General features: G+C 43.7%; 1 protein-coding gene across 1 annotated transcript in view; it reads left to right on the plus strand.

Moving 5' to 3' along the window:
- Nucleotides 1-1,432: 1,432 nt before the first annotated feature.
- The window catches only part of MCM3 (minichromosome maintenance complex component 3), a 32,346-nt gene continuing 17,315 nt past the window's right edge, over nt 1,433-16,463 (plus strand). The window contains exons 1-9 of the mRNA XM_073625161.1: nt 1,433-1,649; nt 6,202-6,314; nt 8,681-8,889; nt 9,882-10,012; nt 10,843-11,081; nt 11,502-11,610; nt 13,646-13,799; nt 14,188-14,319; nt 16,233-16,441. Coding sequence (XP_073481262.1) covers nt 1,566-1,649; nt 6,202-6,314; nt 8,681-8,889; nt 9,882-10,012; nt 10,843-11,081; nt 11,502-11,610; nt 13,646-13,799; nt 14,188-14,319; nt 16,233-16,441 — 1,380 coding nt within the window. The 5' untranslated portion in view covers nt 1,433-1,565. The remainder of the gene's footprint in view (nt 1,650-6,201; nt 6,315-8,680; nt 8,890-9,881; nt 10,013-10,842; nt 11,082-11,501; nt 11,611-13,645; nt 13,800-14,187; nt 14,320-16,232; nt 16,442-16,463) is intronic.

Below are 16,463 nucleotides of genomic sequence, written 5' to 3' on the forward strand. Positions count from 1 at the left end.
TAATGTTAAAATAAGTGTGACATTCAAGATTTGCGTGGGTGTAACAAGATGGCTGCTGCCGCCTTTGTGTTCTGTCAGAATAGGAAACCTATTGGAACGCATAGCGGCCTTTGTAGTGTCACATATGGCGACCCATCACATTTGGCTACGGAAGTGATGTTCCGCTGATAAATTTCGCACTGCACATGCGTAACTTGCCGATATGCGTTCCAAAAGCTCACGGAAGTGACGTTACAGACAAGCTTTTCTTCTGTATAATTATTGATTGTATGACACCACTTTGCAACATGGCCCCTCGCGGGCTCACTTCGCTCGCCACGCTTCGGGCACGGCCTTGCCTCGCTCGGCATAATTATAATCTAACTCTATGTCCACTTGGATGGTGGGGCTTGAACCTGGACTTAGGGGTGGAGCCACATAATAACTGTTGTAAAAGTGTTGGAACGCATATGGCGGCGTCGCGCTTGCGCACTCCAGCAGGTAGCGAAATGTGATGGGTCGCCATATATGTGATGCTACAGCGGCCTTGCTTGAATGCATGGCACATGCGCAGTACGCAATTTTTGTTAGTAACCTAATTTCAGGACCGTTAGCAAATCTGACGGGTCGCCTAATCGGACGGAACACTGGCGCTGTTCGCCACGCTTCGCTCGCCACGCTTCAGGCACGGCCTCGCTTCGCTCAGCATAATTGTAATCTAACTCTATGTCCACTTGGATGGTGGGGCTTGAACCTGGACTTAGGGGTGGAGCCACATAATAACTGTCGTAAAAGTGTTGGAACGCATATGGCAGCGTAGAGCATGCGCACTCCAGCGGGTAGCGAAATGTGATGGGTCGCCATATGTGATGCTACAGCGGCCTTGCTTGAACGCATGGCACATGCGCAGTAAGCAATTTTTGTTGGTAACCTAATTTCAGGACCGTTAGCAAATCTGACGGGTCGCCTAATCGGACGGAACACTGGCGCTGTTTTCTTTTCTTATTCTTCAAAGACCATGGAATGCTGGTGCTAAGGGTGATTTATAACAGTTATAGGTCTTCCACCTATTTGTACCAGTAAAGACTGATAGTTTTCTTCTTTCTCTAGATCAAATCAAATGCTAACAGCTTTTCAAAGCATATCATAACAGAAATCCTTTAGGCTGCCCTTAATAAACATGGCCACCTTGGGATTTGACGCAAAGCAATACGCTTGCGGACGTTCACTTCCGCTTCCCCGCTACACGCTTTCATTTATTACACCCACCCTTCTTTCCCGCCCCAACTTCCAGCTCCTCCCCCAGGATTCTGAATGCCCTCTCCTCTTGCATGTAGTTACGAAACCCCGCCTCCTCAAAAAAAAAGTTTCTTTTTCTCCCGCCCCTAAAGCCTCACAACCCCGCCCTTTCTTTGCATACCAGTTGCTGATTGGGCTGAAGCAGTTCGCGCCAGCTCGCGGTCCAATGAGAAGTTTAGTAAGGTAGTCGGTTTGGCGGGAAAGCTGGAGTTTTCGCGCCAGTGAAGGTGTTGGAAGAAGGACGTGGTTGGTATTGTCCGCACAGAGCTCCAGAGTCACAGGAAGACATGGCCGCCCCGGGGATCGCAGAGATGGAGGATCAGGAGCTCAGGGAGGCTCAGAGGGAGTATCTGGACTTCCTGGACGATGAGGTGATGTATGGGACAGGGAGGACTTGTACCGCATTGGGGTTCATCTGGGCCAAACTCTTGAAGTTGTTCACGTGTTGTGATTTCAAAATGACCATACACTGTGCAATCTGATTGTACGATCTGCCAACATCTCTGTACTACAAGAGCCTGCCTGATTAAAGGCAATGTGAATGGTTTAGGTCTGTCCTCCTTCATTATTAGTGCCGGTAAAGCTAAAACGGTGTACAATCCGATTGTATAGTGTATGGCTGGCTTAGGGTAAAACATTGGCTGTAGATCCAAGGCCGATCACACACTGTACAATCTGATTGTAGATCCAAGGCCGATCACACACTGTACAATCTGATTGTAGATCCAAGGCTGATCACACACTGTACAATCTGATTGTAGATCCAAGGCTGATCACACACTGTACAGTCTGATTGTGGATCTAAAGGCTGATCTCTCACATTATACAATCTTGTAGATCCAAGGCTGATCACACACACATTATACAATCAGATTGTAGACCAAAGGCCGATCACACACACTGTACAATCAGATTGTATAGTGTGTGTGATCAGCCTTGGATCTACGAGATTGTATAATGTGAGAGATCAGCCTTTAGATCCACAATCTGAATGTACAGTGTGTGATCAGATTCTAGATCCAAGGCTGATCACACACACTATACAATCTGATTGTAGATATAAAGCTGATCACACACACTGTGCATTCTGATTGTAGATCCAAGGCTGATCACACACACTATACAATCTGATTGTAGATATAAAGCTGATCACACACTGTGCATTCTGATTGTAGATCCAAGGCTGATCACACACTGTGCATTCTGATTGTAGATCCAAGGCTGATCACACACTGTACAATCTGATTGTAGATCCAAGGCTGATCACACACACACTATGCATTCTGATTGTAGATCCAAGGCCATGCACATTATACAATCTGATTGCAGTTCCATGGTTGATCACACGCACTATAAAATCAGATTTCAAACATAAAGGAGATTTTACAGTCTGCTACCTGATTGTCTAGTGCATTGTTTAGGTTTGTCCCTACTTTACATAGTTTTCATATATCTAAAAGGAAGCAGATTGCTTGATCAGATTGTATAGTGTATGGCTGCTCTAAAGAGGCGATTAATCAGATTGTATAGTGTGTAGGTGTCTTAAAGCGGAGTTCCAGTCAAAAGTAAAAGTTGCGCTTTAACCACTTGCCTACCAGGCCAATTCTGACATTTCTCTCCTACATGTAAAAATCATTTTTTTTTTTTTTTGCTACAAAATTACTCAGAACCCTCAAACATGTTTTTTAGCCGAGTTCCTAGTCCAGTGATGGTGAACCTTGGCACCCCAGATGTTTTGGAACTACATTTCCCATGATGCCCCACTACACTGCAGAGTGCATGAGCATCATGGGAAATGTGGTTCCAATACATCTGGGGTGCCAAGGTTCACCAATCACTGCCCTAGGGAATAAAATATTGGTGGTTGCAACTTTTTATCTTGCATGGTATTTGCAGCGCAATTTTTCAAGAGCTTTTTTCTTTTTGTTTGTTTTTGGTGGGAAAAAAAAGTTTCATATGTTTAAAAAAACATACTAGCACATTATAAAAATACTCACCTTAGAACAAAGCTCCTGCAGCAGAGCCCAATCACCGCTGGGGGGGTGACCTGTTTCTTCCAGGTTCATTGGCTCTGAGTGGCTGGAGGCGCGATGATATCTCCCCGCGTGTGCGTTTTACCTACAGAGAAGCCTTATATAGTCCAGTGATGGAGGAACCTTGGCACCTCAGATGTTTTGGAACTACATTTCCCATGATGCTCCACTACACTGCAGAGTGCATGAGCATCATGGGAAATGTAGTTCCAAAACATCTGGGGTGCCAAGGTTCTCTATCACTGTTATAGTCTTACCTGTAGGTAAAAAATAAAAAAGCGGGCTCTACTACTGCTCCAACTCACCACACACATTACAATCTCCTTTCGACCTTCCAACAGCTACGTAGTGCAGGGACCTGTCTGGGAACAGCTTGATTGGATAGTTTACGTAGCTTCTTGTATTACATCGTTTTGGTAAATCCGAAGTTCATTGTACAAAGATTGTATGGTAAGATTGTAATGTGTATAGGAGCCTTATGGGCCCGTACACACGATCCGAAAATCTGATGAAAAATACCTCTTTCGACCTGATATCGTACGATAATCGGGACCGTTAGTACACAGCTTTCGAGAGCCAATCACGACAGTTCATCCGATTATTTATTTATTTTTTTTTTTTCTTTCTTTCTTCCCCCAGACGTGCATGAAAACTTTTCTCATTTGATAGCAAATTGTACAATTTTCACTTAATCAGTACATTTGTCCGAAAATACTAATACAACACATGACATCACCAATTTTTTTTTTTGTGTCATACAGAATTTTCATAACTATAGTAAACTCTTCAGGTCTGATAAGACTAGCATGCAAAAAAAAACGGGACAATCCATCGTCTGATTTTTGTATTGTGTGTGTATGGGGCATTAGAGGACCTTGCTCTTGTGTCTTGATGGCACATTTACACCACAATCTCCATGGTTGGTGTGCAGCTCTGCTTGCATTTGCAGTATGCTGCACGTGTTTTTTTTTGTTTTTTGTTGCATTTGCATGTGTTTGTGGTGTTTACATGTGAAAATGCAGTATTGTGTACTTTCTTTGAAATGCACATGAATTCCCCACAATGGTTTTCCTTGTATGTGTTTTTGCACATCGCCTGCTGTAAACGAGCCCCTGGGGTTGTTGAAGTCAGATTGTGAGGATACGTTCATACAGGTCGTCTGGCACGTTATGAATTGCAACAGGAAATTGAGTTTTTGTACAATATGCATTAATTACTAAGGTTGTACCAATACCAGTATTGGTGCTGATCATTAGCACACGTACTCGTGCAAATGCTCCGATACCTTAAATACCTTGGTGGTGCGATTTGAGCCCACACAAAATGAAGGGGCTCAAATTGCACTGCAAAGAATCCAACTTGATTTGAACAGGAATTTGGTGTGATTCCTGTCCAAATCGCATGCTGTTTCCTCCACTGCTCCTTGTCATAGCGACTTCAGCCTGGTTTCACACAGGAGCGGTGGGGGAAACTCCCAGGTGCGATTTGGACAGGAATCGCACCACCTTCCTGTTCAAATTCGCATGCGATTGTTTGCAGTGCCATATGAGCCCATTCATTTTGTGTGGACTCAAATCGCACCACCAAGGTATTGGTACTCGGTGTCGGCGAGTACTTGACTAAAAGTGTCCGTAGAGAAAGAAAGATATCGCCGCTTCTAGGAGGGGCGATTGGAAACGAACGTCTCCACCATGCTGGAAGCAACAGGTGCTGGCAATGCTTGTACAATGAAGTAATTGGAAAAAGTCCTGGATAGCCGAGCTCAAAATGATATATTGCCTTTATTGAATAAAAGTCATCAAAGATACATGCCACAGCAGGAAAGCTGACGCGTTTCACACTAGTCAGTGCTTAATCATGTGATTAAGCACTGACTACAGTGTGAAACGCGTCAGCTTTCCTACATTTTTCTGCTGTGGCACGTATCTTTGACTTTTATTCAATAAAGGCAATATATCATTTTGAGTGCGGCTATGCAGGACTTTTTCCAATTACTTAAGTGTCAGTACTCGTAGTCGCTGGTAAAAAAAAAAAAAAAACTGCATTGGTGCAACCTTATTCATTACCATCAGATTGCAGGATGTATGCAGATTATATGAGATTGTGGTTAGCTTAAAGCAGGGGTCTCAAACTGGCGGCCCTCCAGCTGTTGCAGAACTACAAGTCCCATGAGGCGGCATGGCAAGGATGACCGTTACAAGTATGACTCCCCACAGACAGAGGCATGATGGGACTTGTAGTTTCACAACAGCTGAAGGGCCACCAGTTTGAGACCCCTGGCTTAAAGTGTTACTAAATCCACAACAGTAAAATCAGTCTGTATATGCAGCATAGCTTGCTTGTTATACTCACTGTGGAACTTAAGGGGTTAATCCTCTGCATTGTGTAAAAAGGCTGTTTGACCCTGTCTGCACAGATCTTCCCCCTCCCTGCAATGTGTATCTGGGGAAGGCCAGCTAATGCAGGCAGGGTAGCCAACCTGCACATGCTCAGTTGTGTCTTTTATGCTGGAGAGAACATTTCCTTCTTCTCAGAGATAGCCAGGTCACATGATATTGACATCACACATGTGGGCGTGTATACAGGCTGTAGTGAAAATCTCCTATCTGAACTCTCAGCACTGTAGAAACAGTGCAGTTTATCATGTAACCGTGGTATACAGATCATCCAAAAAGGTATATAGTGGCAGTATCTTATTGTAATAAGATTTATAAGCTGTGGGCACTGTCTGGGAGATTATTTTCATATTAGTAACACTTTAATACCAGCTATCAAGGCAACAATGTATCTGGAAGAATGATCATTGTGAGGAATATAAGGTGTAATGTGTATGACTACATTGAGTAATGGAAGGATATTTAATGTTCCAATGTATTTCCCTCCTATTCAGGAAGATCAGGGGATTTATCAGAGCAAAGTCCGAGACATGATCAGCGATAACCAGTGTCGGCTCATTGTCAATATTAACGATCTCCGGCGGAAGAATGAGAAGAGAGCCAGTCAGTGAGTACAGCCTGGAAATTGGGGACCTCTCTGGTAAATATGGGGGGGGGGGGGGGGGGTTGCTCTGACATGCTGGGACATGTGATCTATAGATTGTCATCGATCATCGTGCAGAGCTGATTTCTATCTACGCTTGGAAGGATCATCGGGTATCTCATGCACTTCTCAAACAGATGCGACTTAAATGCAAAGGCTGGAGTTGGGCCTTGTTATGGACCATCCCACGCATATATGCTGTAGCAGGGTGGCCCTCCTGCACAAAATCTGTTTCCCCCCCAGTCAAACCATCCCCCCACACAGTTAGAAAGCACTCCCTAGGACGGTGATGGTGAACCTTGGCACCCCAGATGTTTTGGAACTACATTTCCCATGATGCTCTTGCACTCTGCAGTGTAGATGAGCATCATGGGAAATGTAGTTCCAAAACATCTGGGGTGCCAAGGTTCACCATCACTGACCTAGGAGCACATTTAGCCCTTTGCCCTTGTTAACCTCTTCCCTGCCAGTGCCATTAGTACAGCGGTCCCCAAAAAGTGTCGCTTGGTGTCAGATTTGTCCACCACAATGGCGCAGTTCTGCTAAAAATCGCTAATCACTGCCATTACTAGTGTAAAAAAAAAAAAAATAGAAATTCAATAATTATATCCCATAGTTTGTAGACGCTATAACTTTTGTGCAAACCAATCGATATACGCTTATTGCGATTTGTTACGGCCTTATTCCAAAATGATTGAATTAATTTATTATTTTCCTCAAAATTCTACAAACAATACCCCATAATGATAACATGGAAGAAGTTTGTAATCTTTTTCAAATTTATAAAAAAAAAAAAAAAAAAATCCCATGTTCATGTGTATTCACAGCCTTTACCATGACACTCAAAATTGCATCCTGTTTCCACTGATCGTCCTTGAGATGTTTCAACAACTTGATTGGAGTCCATCTGTGGTAAATTCAGTTGATTGGACATGATTTGGAAGAGCACACACCTGTCTATATAAGGTCCCACAGTTAACAGTGCATGTCAGAGCACAAACCAAGTCCAAGGAATTGTCTGTAGACCTCCGAGACAGGATTGTATCGAGGTACAGATCTGGGGAAGGGTACAGAAAAATATCTGCAGCGTTGAAGGTCCCAATGAGCACAGTGGCCTCCATCATCCGTACATGGAAAAAGTTTGGAACCACCAGGACTCTTCCTAGAGCGGCTACCTGAACAAATTGAGCAATTGGGGGAGAAGGGTCTTAGTCAGGGAGGTGACCAAGAACCTGAACCTGATGGTCACTCTGACAGAGAGGCGAACCTTCCAGAAGAACCACCAGATGGCGGTTCTTCTGGAAGGGCCAGCTCTCCACCAATGAGGCCTGTATGGTAGACTGGCCAGACAGAAGCCACTACTCAGTAAAAGGCACATGACAGCCGCCTGGAGTTTGCCAAAAGGCACCTGAAGGACTCTGACCATGAGAAACAATATTCTCTGGTCTGATGTAACGAAGATTGAGCTCTTAGGCCTGAATGACTAACGTCATGTCTGGAGGAAACCAGGTATCACTCATCACCTGGCCAATACCATCCCTACAGTAAAACATGGTGGCAGCATCATGCTGTGAGGTTGTTTTTCAGAGGCAGGAACTGGGAGACTAGTCAGGATTGAGGGAAAGATGAATGCAGCAATGTACAGACCTCCTTGATGAAAATCTTCTTCAGAGCGCTCTGGACCTCAGACTGGGGTGAAGGTTCATCTTCCAACAGGACAACGACCCTAAGCACACAGCCAAGATAACAAGAGTAGCTAGGGGACAACTCTGAATGTCCTTGAGTGACCCATCCAGAGCCAAGACTTGAACACGATTGAACGTCCCTGGAGAGATCTGAAAATGGCTGTACACTGACGCTCCCCATCCAACCTGATGAAGCTTGGGAGTTCCTGCAAAGAAGACTGGGAGAAACTTCCCAGAAATAGGTGTGCCAAGATTGTAGCATCATATTCAAAAAGACTTGAGGCTGTAATTGGTGCCAAAGGTGCTTCAACAAAGTATTGAGCAAAGGCTGTGAATACTTATGTACATGGGATATTTGTTATTTTTAATAAATTTGCAAGGATTTCAAACAAACTTCTTTCAGATTGTCATTATGGGGTTTTGTAGAATGTGGAGGGAAATAATGTATTTAAGATGTGTGTGAAAAAAAAAAAAAATATATTGCAACACACAAATTGATCTTCATTAAGTTACCCTAGAATTTTAACCAGTTAGGAACATAACATTAGCATATAAGCACTAAGTAGTACTTTTTTTTTTTTTTTTTTTTTTTTCATAACTACACGTGACATTAAATGTCTCTACATGTTCTGACTTCTCCCCCAGGCTTATGAATCAGGCCTTTGAGGGGCTGATTGCCTTCCAGAGGGCTCTGAAGGATTTTGTTGCTTCTATTGATGCGACGTACGCCAAGCAGTATGAAGACTTCTACATCGGTCTGGAAGGAAGCTTTGGTTCAAAACACGTTACTCCACGCACCCTCACCTCACGATTTCTGGGCTCTGTTGTCTGTGTGGAGGGTATCGTTACCAAGTGTGAGTATATTGCTTTATAGTTGTACAGAATATTTATATACTTGTAACTGTTTTAAAAAGCTGGACTCCATGAAATGGCTAAATTCCCACACAGGAGCGTTTTTACCTGTCAAGGAATTTTGTATTTTTTATTCTTGCCTTTCTGAGATTGAGTGTTGACAGACTGCAAAGTCACCCCAGAGTCCTTTTTGTCTGCTGCCCTTTAGTAACAGAATAGTTGCCCCAGCCTGTGATTGCAGAAGAAGTTGAAGACTGATAGGCTCATCTGTCACTCTGCTCTCTCTTATCAGAATGTTGCTCCTTAGCACATGAGCTGTGGTGCCATTGATTGGCACTTTATGGTGTGTTTTTCCTTCTCCCAGTCAGAGCTCAGTTCTGTATAGGAAGTTGATGCCAAGTCTGATTCAGTTATTTGCCACCTAGTGGCAGAATTATGTCACTGCAGCCTGAAAACCATTCTCAAAAATAGATATTTCCATAGCTTGTCCAGGACAGCACATGTGAGCATGAATCCACCCCCTTCATAGGCAGGGGACTTTAAAATTTGATCCTAGAGAACACCTTGCCTGTATTTTTCATGTAGCGCATGTCTGTATTATGCTGGAACTCTGAGGGAGGGAAGCTCGTATGCTGTCCCCCCTTCATCTCCATATTTCAGCTTGCCTCCATGCTTTTTTGGATGGGAGCAGACTCTTCTTTAAGACCCCCCCTCCGTTGGATGAAGTTCAGGTCTGGATCTGCTCCTCGGCTTCATAATCTGAGATCCAGGATCTTCCCAGGTTCAGCCCCCTTGAGAGAAGTGGTTGGGTGGATTTTGGGGAGTTTCTACGTCTCTCAGGGGCTCTGGTGGAGAAATCTCTGCATACTTTCTACAGTCAACTCAGGCCGGCCCCACTGTGCGGTTGTTTTCTCAGTGCACTAACACGTATCAGCATAGTCTGTATAATCACAAATGTCTGACAAAAAAATTCTAACATTTTGTCTATATTTAGGTTCTTTGGTACGCCCTAAAGTGGTCCGCAGTGTTCACTACTGTCCGGCCACAAAGAAGACCATCGAACGCAAGTATACAGACATGACCAGCCTGGATGCCTTTCCCTCTACTGCTGTATATCCCACTAAGGTAAGTTGTCAAGAACTGAAGCCTGGCTGTGTCTGTTACAATCATTTATATAGTGCCGACAGCATTGTGCAGGGATTTATGTACTGTACACTTACATTATTTCCTACTCTCAAGGAGCTTGCAGTCTAAGGGCCCTAATTCATGTGTGGGATAAAGATACACACACCTTAAATTTTGCAAGAGGAAAATGAGGGCTGGCGAGTGGCTGCCTGGGAGTAGGGGGGCGAGCATCGCCGGCAGGCAGGGTTGAATGGGAGCTCTCCCCCGAGAGATCGCCCAGAGGAAGAGCGAGCCAGTCAGATCATCAGAGCGCAGAACATCGCTGTAGCAGCTTTCATTTCAATTGCCGCGTTCCCTGCACTCACTGTCACATACAGCCCCGCCTCCTGGCCCAGGTACTTTGAAAGACAGAACACCCGTCATATCCCGAGACGTGTGACATACAGCCCCGTCCCCTAGCCCGGGGACTTTGATATATGTGACAGTAAGTGCGGGGAACGCAGCAATTGAAATGAAAGCTGTTAGAGTGATGTTCCTTGGCGCTCTGATGATCTGGCCGGTAATCCTCTTCCTCGCCTTTTTTCCTCTGCACAGGGTAGGCGGCATTGTTGGGATTTGAACCAAAAATCCCCTGTGCTCCCCTGGCTAGTGAAATGTATTACATGTATTCAAAGCCTGATTTCTATCGTTTGTTTACTAAAGGAGGCTCCTAGCTTGTGAAGCAGATCAGCATAATGGCATATATAGCAGGCATCTGGAGACCTATATAAACGTGTTTTTGTTTTTTTAAGTGCAGTAGTTTTCTGATGTCTTGCTGCTTTTGATTGCAGGATGAGGAAAACAACCCGCTGGAGACCGAGTTTGGGCTCTCCCTGTACAAAGATCATCAAACAATCACCATCCAGGAGATGCCAGAAAAGGCCCCCGCTGGTCAGTTGCCACGATCTGTGGACATTATTTTAGATGATGACCTTGTCGACAAGGTGAAGCCTGGGGACCGGGTGCAGATTATTGGAACCTATCGCTGTCTGCCTTCCAAACAAAATGGCTACACTTCCGGCTCTTTTAGGTAATGGAATGTCTTTATGCTTTAGTTTCCTTTTTGGGTTTGATATGTTGAATTCTTGTGCTTTGCAGGATTATTTTTATTACAGGTACTTGTATAGCGCTGTCAATTTTTGCAGCACTTTGCACATTCATAGTACATTCACATCAGTCCCTGCTGTCGCCAAGCTTACAATCTAAGGTCACTAATTCACATTCATACACATACTAGGGTCAGTTTAGATGGGAGCCAATTAACCTACCAGCATGTCTTTGGAGCATGGGATAATACCCATGCAGGTAGCGCCGTGGTTTGGTTTCGAACCGATGACCCTAGTGCTGCCAGGAGGAAGTGCTAAACACTCTCATTGTTTAAATGAAGTAGTGGTGATTTTTGTGGATACACGTTTCTGTTTTTAATTGTCTGTTTTTTTTTTCTTCGTAGAACAATTTTGATTGCTTGCAATGTGGCTCAGATGAGTAAGGAAGTGTCGCCGGTCTTTTCAGCAGATGACTTGGCTAAAATCAAGAAGTTCAGTAAAACTCACTCTAAGGTACTTGTAAAAACATAGCTTTGTAACATTGCTTCATATGGTATGTTCTGTGGAAACTGAGTAGTTATCTTTAGTACATGTGATTTTGAACATCAATATAGGCTTAGTCAGACATTGGTACCCCTTTTTGTTAGTCCTAGAGAACAGAACTGTGGAAGCTGTCATTTAATTTCATGTAAACTGAATAAAGCCACCCAGCCCTTTAACAGGATGTAAATGCCGGGGGGGGGGGGTGGGGGGCAGGGGTGGCATTCCGATCATGTGACCGCTGTTCGCCAGTCTCAGCTGTCATGATTGTAAAGCTCCTAATCTCTGGTATGCATCGGGAGCTTTCCAGGACCCTCTCGTTGCTGTGCTGGGAGCGAGCGCTCAGCACAGTAAAATATTTGCCTAGCAGTGCATATATGCTGCCGCTGTGCATTAAAGCCCACCTGCCGAGAGGCCACATATATGTGCCAGGTTGGCAGGAAGTGGTTAAAGCATTCCATCTTGAGCTTTAGGGAGGGAAAAGTCTGATCCGGTTGTCCATTGGTTGCATGTCTTTGGATATCCAGTTAAACTCATTTCTACCCACCTGGATGTCAACAGTACCCCAATGCTATTTTTATGATGTTTAAAAAGTGGGGAGGAGAGCCCCTTGTATTGGTCAAGTTGACATCCTGGCTGCCATGGTTTAACAATAGCACCTGCTATTTATGAAATCGGTTTGACAGTGACCTGTCCTTTTCTAAAGCCTGCGTTCAAGAGCAACTCATAGGGGTTGATTTGCTAAAACTTCCAGGTTTTATTAAGTAGATGTGTAGAGAAAATCGACTTTAATGGCATGACTCTTAAATAGTTGAAATGCAAAAAGTTTTATTATGTGTACAAAACATGATTAACCGCTTCCCAGCCTATAGCAGAATGATGGCTGGGCGGTGGTTCAGTTATCCTGACGTCTTTCCGGATAACAGCCAGCGCACTCACGTGGGGGCGTGCGGTGCGGCATCAGTCTGAAACACTGCAATGCTGATCTCTGTAAAGAGCCTCTGCCGGAGGCTCTTTATCACGTGATCAGCTGTGTCCAATCACGGCTGATTAGTGTAAAAAGGTAAAAGCCGTTAATTGGCTTTTCCTCACTCGCATCTTGACAGACGCAATGAGAGGAGAGCCAATTGGCTGCTCTCCTGACGCGGTGGTCTGCGCTGATTATCGGCGCAAACCCCCTGAGGATGCCTGCACTGGCCCACAATGGGTGGCCACCAGGGATGACAGTGCCCAGACAGATGCCAATCAGTGCCCATCAGCAATGCCTGCTAGTGCCATCAGTGCCGCCTACCAGTGCCCATTGGTTCCACCTATGAGTGCTGCCTCATCAGCGCCCGTCTTTGAAGGAGAAAACTTACTTATTTACAAAAATTTATAACGTTTTATTTTCAAAATTTTCGGGCTTTTTTTTATTTAGCAAAAAAAAGTCATCAAATGTCACCAAAAGAAAGCTGTGTTTGTGGGAACAAAATGATAATGTTTGGGTACAGTGTAGCATGACCGCTCAATTGTCATTTAAAAAGTGACAGCGCTGAAAATTGGCCTGGGCAGGAAGGGGGGGAAGTGCCCGGTATTGAAGTAATTTAAAAATGGTTTCAACAATATTTTACGATGTACAAAAAAAAAACCTATAATTCCAGGTTTTATTGTCAGCTTAACTGAACAAGCTGAACCCGATTGGCTACCATGCAGAGCTGCACCAGGTTTTGCACACACCAGTTTTAGTAAACTGCCCCGCCACAGTGTATACCCCATAATGTTCAGAAATATGCATGGAAACTCACACAGGAGGTGTGTTTTGTGTAGCTCTTGCTCTGCAGGTTGCTGTACAAATTTGTAAAATTCTAGCTAAAAGGCAACAACGAGTTGGTCATTTTTATATTCAGTTAGGCTGGTGATCTTGATGAATTAATTTTAGGATTATTATAAAATGGCTATATGACTCTTAACAAGCCATGCAAATGATTGGTCTTGTTACATTTTATAATCTTGTGCCTTCTCTCTGCAGGATGTGTTTGAGCAACTGTCCAGGTCTCTTGCTCCGAGCATACACGGGCACCACTACATTAAGAAGGCCATCCTCTGCATGCTGCTCGGTGGTGTGGAGAAGGTGCTAGATAATGGAACTCGTATCAGAGGAGATATCAACGTTCTGCTAATAGGTTTGTTGTTTGCATTTTTCATGTTCTTTAGGGTTGATATGCAGTATACAGATTAACCTACACCTTGACTAGCAAGTTTTGGTGGGGGGCAGGTATTGAGCTTACAAACTAGGTCCTTCACACTAGGAATTCCAGCAAACGTGTACCCCACTAACTGCATTGTAAGGAGAGTTGGTTTCCCATAACCAGATTTCCTGTTCCTTCTCTCTTGTAGCATAGGGCCAAACAGTGTTTATTTGCTATTTGTAATTAAAGTAGAAATTCATTAGAACCTCTCAAGCATTCAGTAATGATGGTACTGATAATCGCACATTCATTTTTTTTTTTTTTTTTTTTTATTTGAATCATATGTGCAGTATATATGTAAAATCATTTTTTGTTTTCCTAGGTGATCCCTCTGTAGCCAAGTCTCAGCTTCTACGATATGTGCTTTCTACGGCACCCCGTGCCATCACGACCACAGGCCGAGGCTCCTCTGGGGTGGGTTTGACTGCTGCTGTCACAACTGATCAAGAGACTGGTAAGTTCGGCATAGGAGGCTCAGATGACTCTTAGAAGCCTGTACCCGCCAGCTGTGTGTAAATATGTATACATGAAGATAGCCAAGAGTTAGGCCTCATGCACACTGGACGTTTTTTGATGGTTTTTACTGCAGCTGTTTTTGGCTGTAGACATCTTTTTTTTTTTTTTTTTTTTTTTTTTTTTTTTTACAATCATTAAGCTCTCATCATGTTATCCTATGTGTCCATGCACACACACATAGGCTGTTATCAGCAGTTTTGGGCAGTGGCGTTTTTGAGCAGTAAAAAAACCCAAAACTAGTTGGTTCTGAGAGACGCTTTTTCAGCTGTAAAAACACTCTAATGCTGATGAACGTTGATAAACGCTCAAAAACGTCGCTCACCAGCGTTTAACGTTTTTGATCCATTGAAAATAAAATGGTTTTTCTTCCACAAAAAAAACACTAAAAACCGCTATTGCAAAAAAGCTGAAAAACTCACTTGAAAGCTACTGACGTTTTTTATAACATTATTTTTTTTAACATCCAGTGTGCATGAGGCATAAGGGTTAAAGTGGATGTAAACCCTCACATATACCCAGTGAAGTGACTGGCCTCAGATGATACATAGAGCTAAAAGAAATCATCCTACATAAGTTGTACTTGTTTATCTGCAATATTCCCATCTACACCCTATTAAAAGCGCAAATCATGTTAATCTTCATCTGTCTGCAGCACCGAGAAGAGGCGGCAGTTACTGTGTGAGAGCTGATTGGAGGAAAGGGACACACCCCCTCCCTCCACATAGGCAGAGGAAGGATAGAACATGCAGGGCTGTACTGTGAACAAGCCCTGTGCTTATATCCTTCCCTGACACAAATTTTAGCTCGTGTCAAAAAACTTCTCAGAAGTGACTCTTGCTAATAAGAGGAACGAAGCACTGGAGAGAAACCACACTTAAAGTGTTTGTAAAGTCACTAAAGTGACTTTACATGTACACCATGCAGATATGCTGCCAATAAAGAAAGTGTAAGTGTTTGCTAGAAATGAACAGGGGAAATGGCTTTGCTGACACTGCAGCTGTACGGTCACATGATCCCCCTGTGCTAGCCACACTATCGCACTACCCACACTATCACATTCCCACTACGAGTTGCTGATTGCTACCCTTACTAGTGTAAAAAAAAAAAAAAAAAAAAATCCAATGTATACCAAGTGATAATTAAATACCCCTGATAGCTCTGTGTGGAAAAAAAAAAAGATATAAAAATGTAATTTGGATACAGTATTGCTTGACCGTGCAATTGCCAGTTAAAGTAGTGCTGTGCTAAATAGCAAAAAATTACCTGGTCCTGAGGGTCCAAAGGGCAAGTGGTTGTTAGAAAATGTGACAACTCCAGAAGTCATTTCTATTGCGCAGCTCCCTTCACCTTCCTATGTAACCTTTTTATGTAGCTTCAGGAGGGAGTAGTAGGGAATACTGTGGAGTTACAGCTCTGACGTCACATCCAAGATGGTGGTGCCCAGCAGCCATCTTTGGGCTTTTGCATGTGCACACAAGGGAGGCTTTGTACAGGTAAATAACAGGATAAAATATGTAAAATGCACATGTAGTCTGATGGGAAAATTGCTGAAATGAGTGGTCTGGCAACAGGTCTCTTCAAAGTACTAAAAAGGAGCTCTACGCTTCCGTTCTTTGTAGAACCTGACCATTTCTACTCTCAAGGTTACCTGTCATGTGATAAATCCCAGTATTTATATTTACTTCTGGCAATGCAAGTTGTATGGCTTTTAAACTGATCAGTCACTAGATTACCAGGTGTTGTGATTTGCATTCTTGGTCCAAGTTGGTTACACAGAAAATCTTAGTCTGCTTGCTCATTTTGGGTTTTCTACAAATGGTATATCATTTTGACGGAATATTCTTTTTCTAGGAGAGAGAAGACTGGAGGCTGGTGCCATGGTGCTGGCTGACCGCGGTGTGGTCTGCATTGATGAGTTTGACAAAATGTCTGACATGGACCGCACAGCCATCCATGAGGTCATGGAGCAAGGTCGTGTCACCATCGCCAAAGCCGGTATTCATGCCAGACTGAACGCCCGCTGCAGTGTGTTGGCTGCAGCCAATCCAGTCTATGGAAGGGTGAGTGATTCTATCATTCTAA

Source organism: Aquarana catesbeiana, linkage group LG04, assembly GCF_042186555.1.
Source record: "Aquarana catesbeiana isolate 2022-GZ linkage group LG04, ASM4218655v1, whole genome shotgun sequence".
Lineage (NCBI taxonomy): Eukaryota > Metazoa > Chordata > Amphibia > Anura > Ranidae > Aquarana > Aquarana catesbeiana.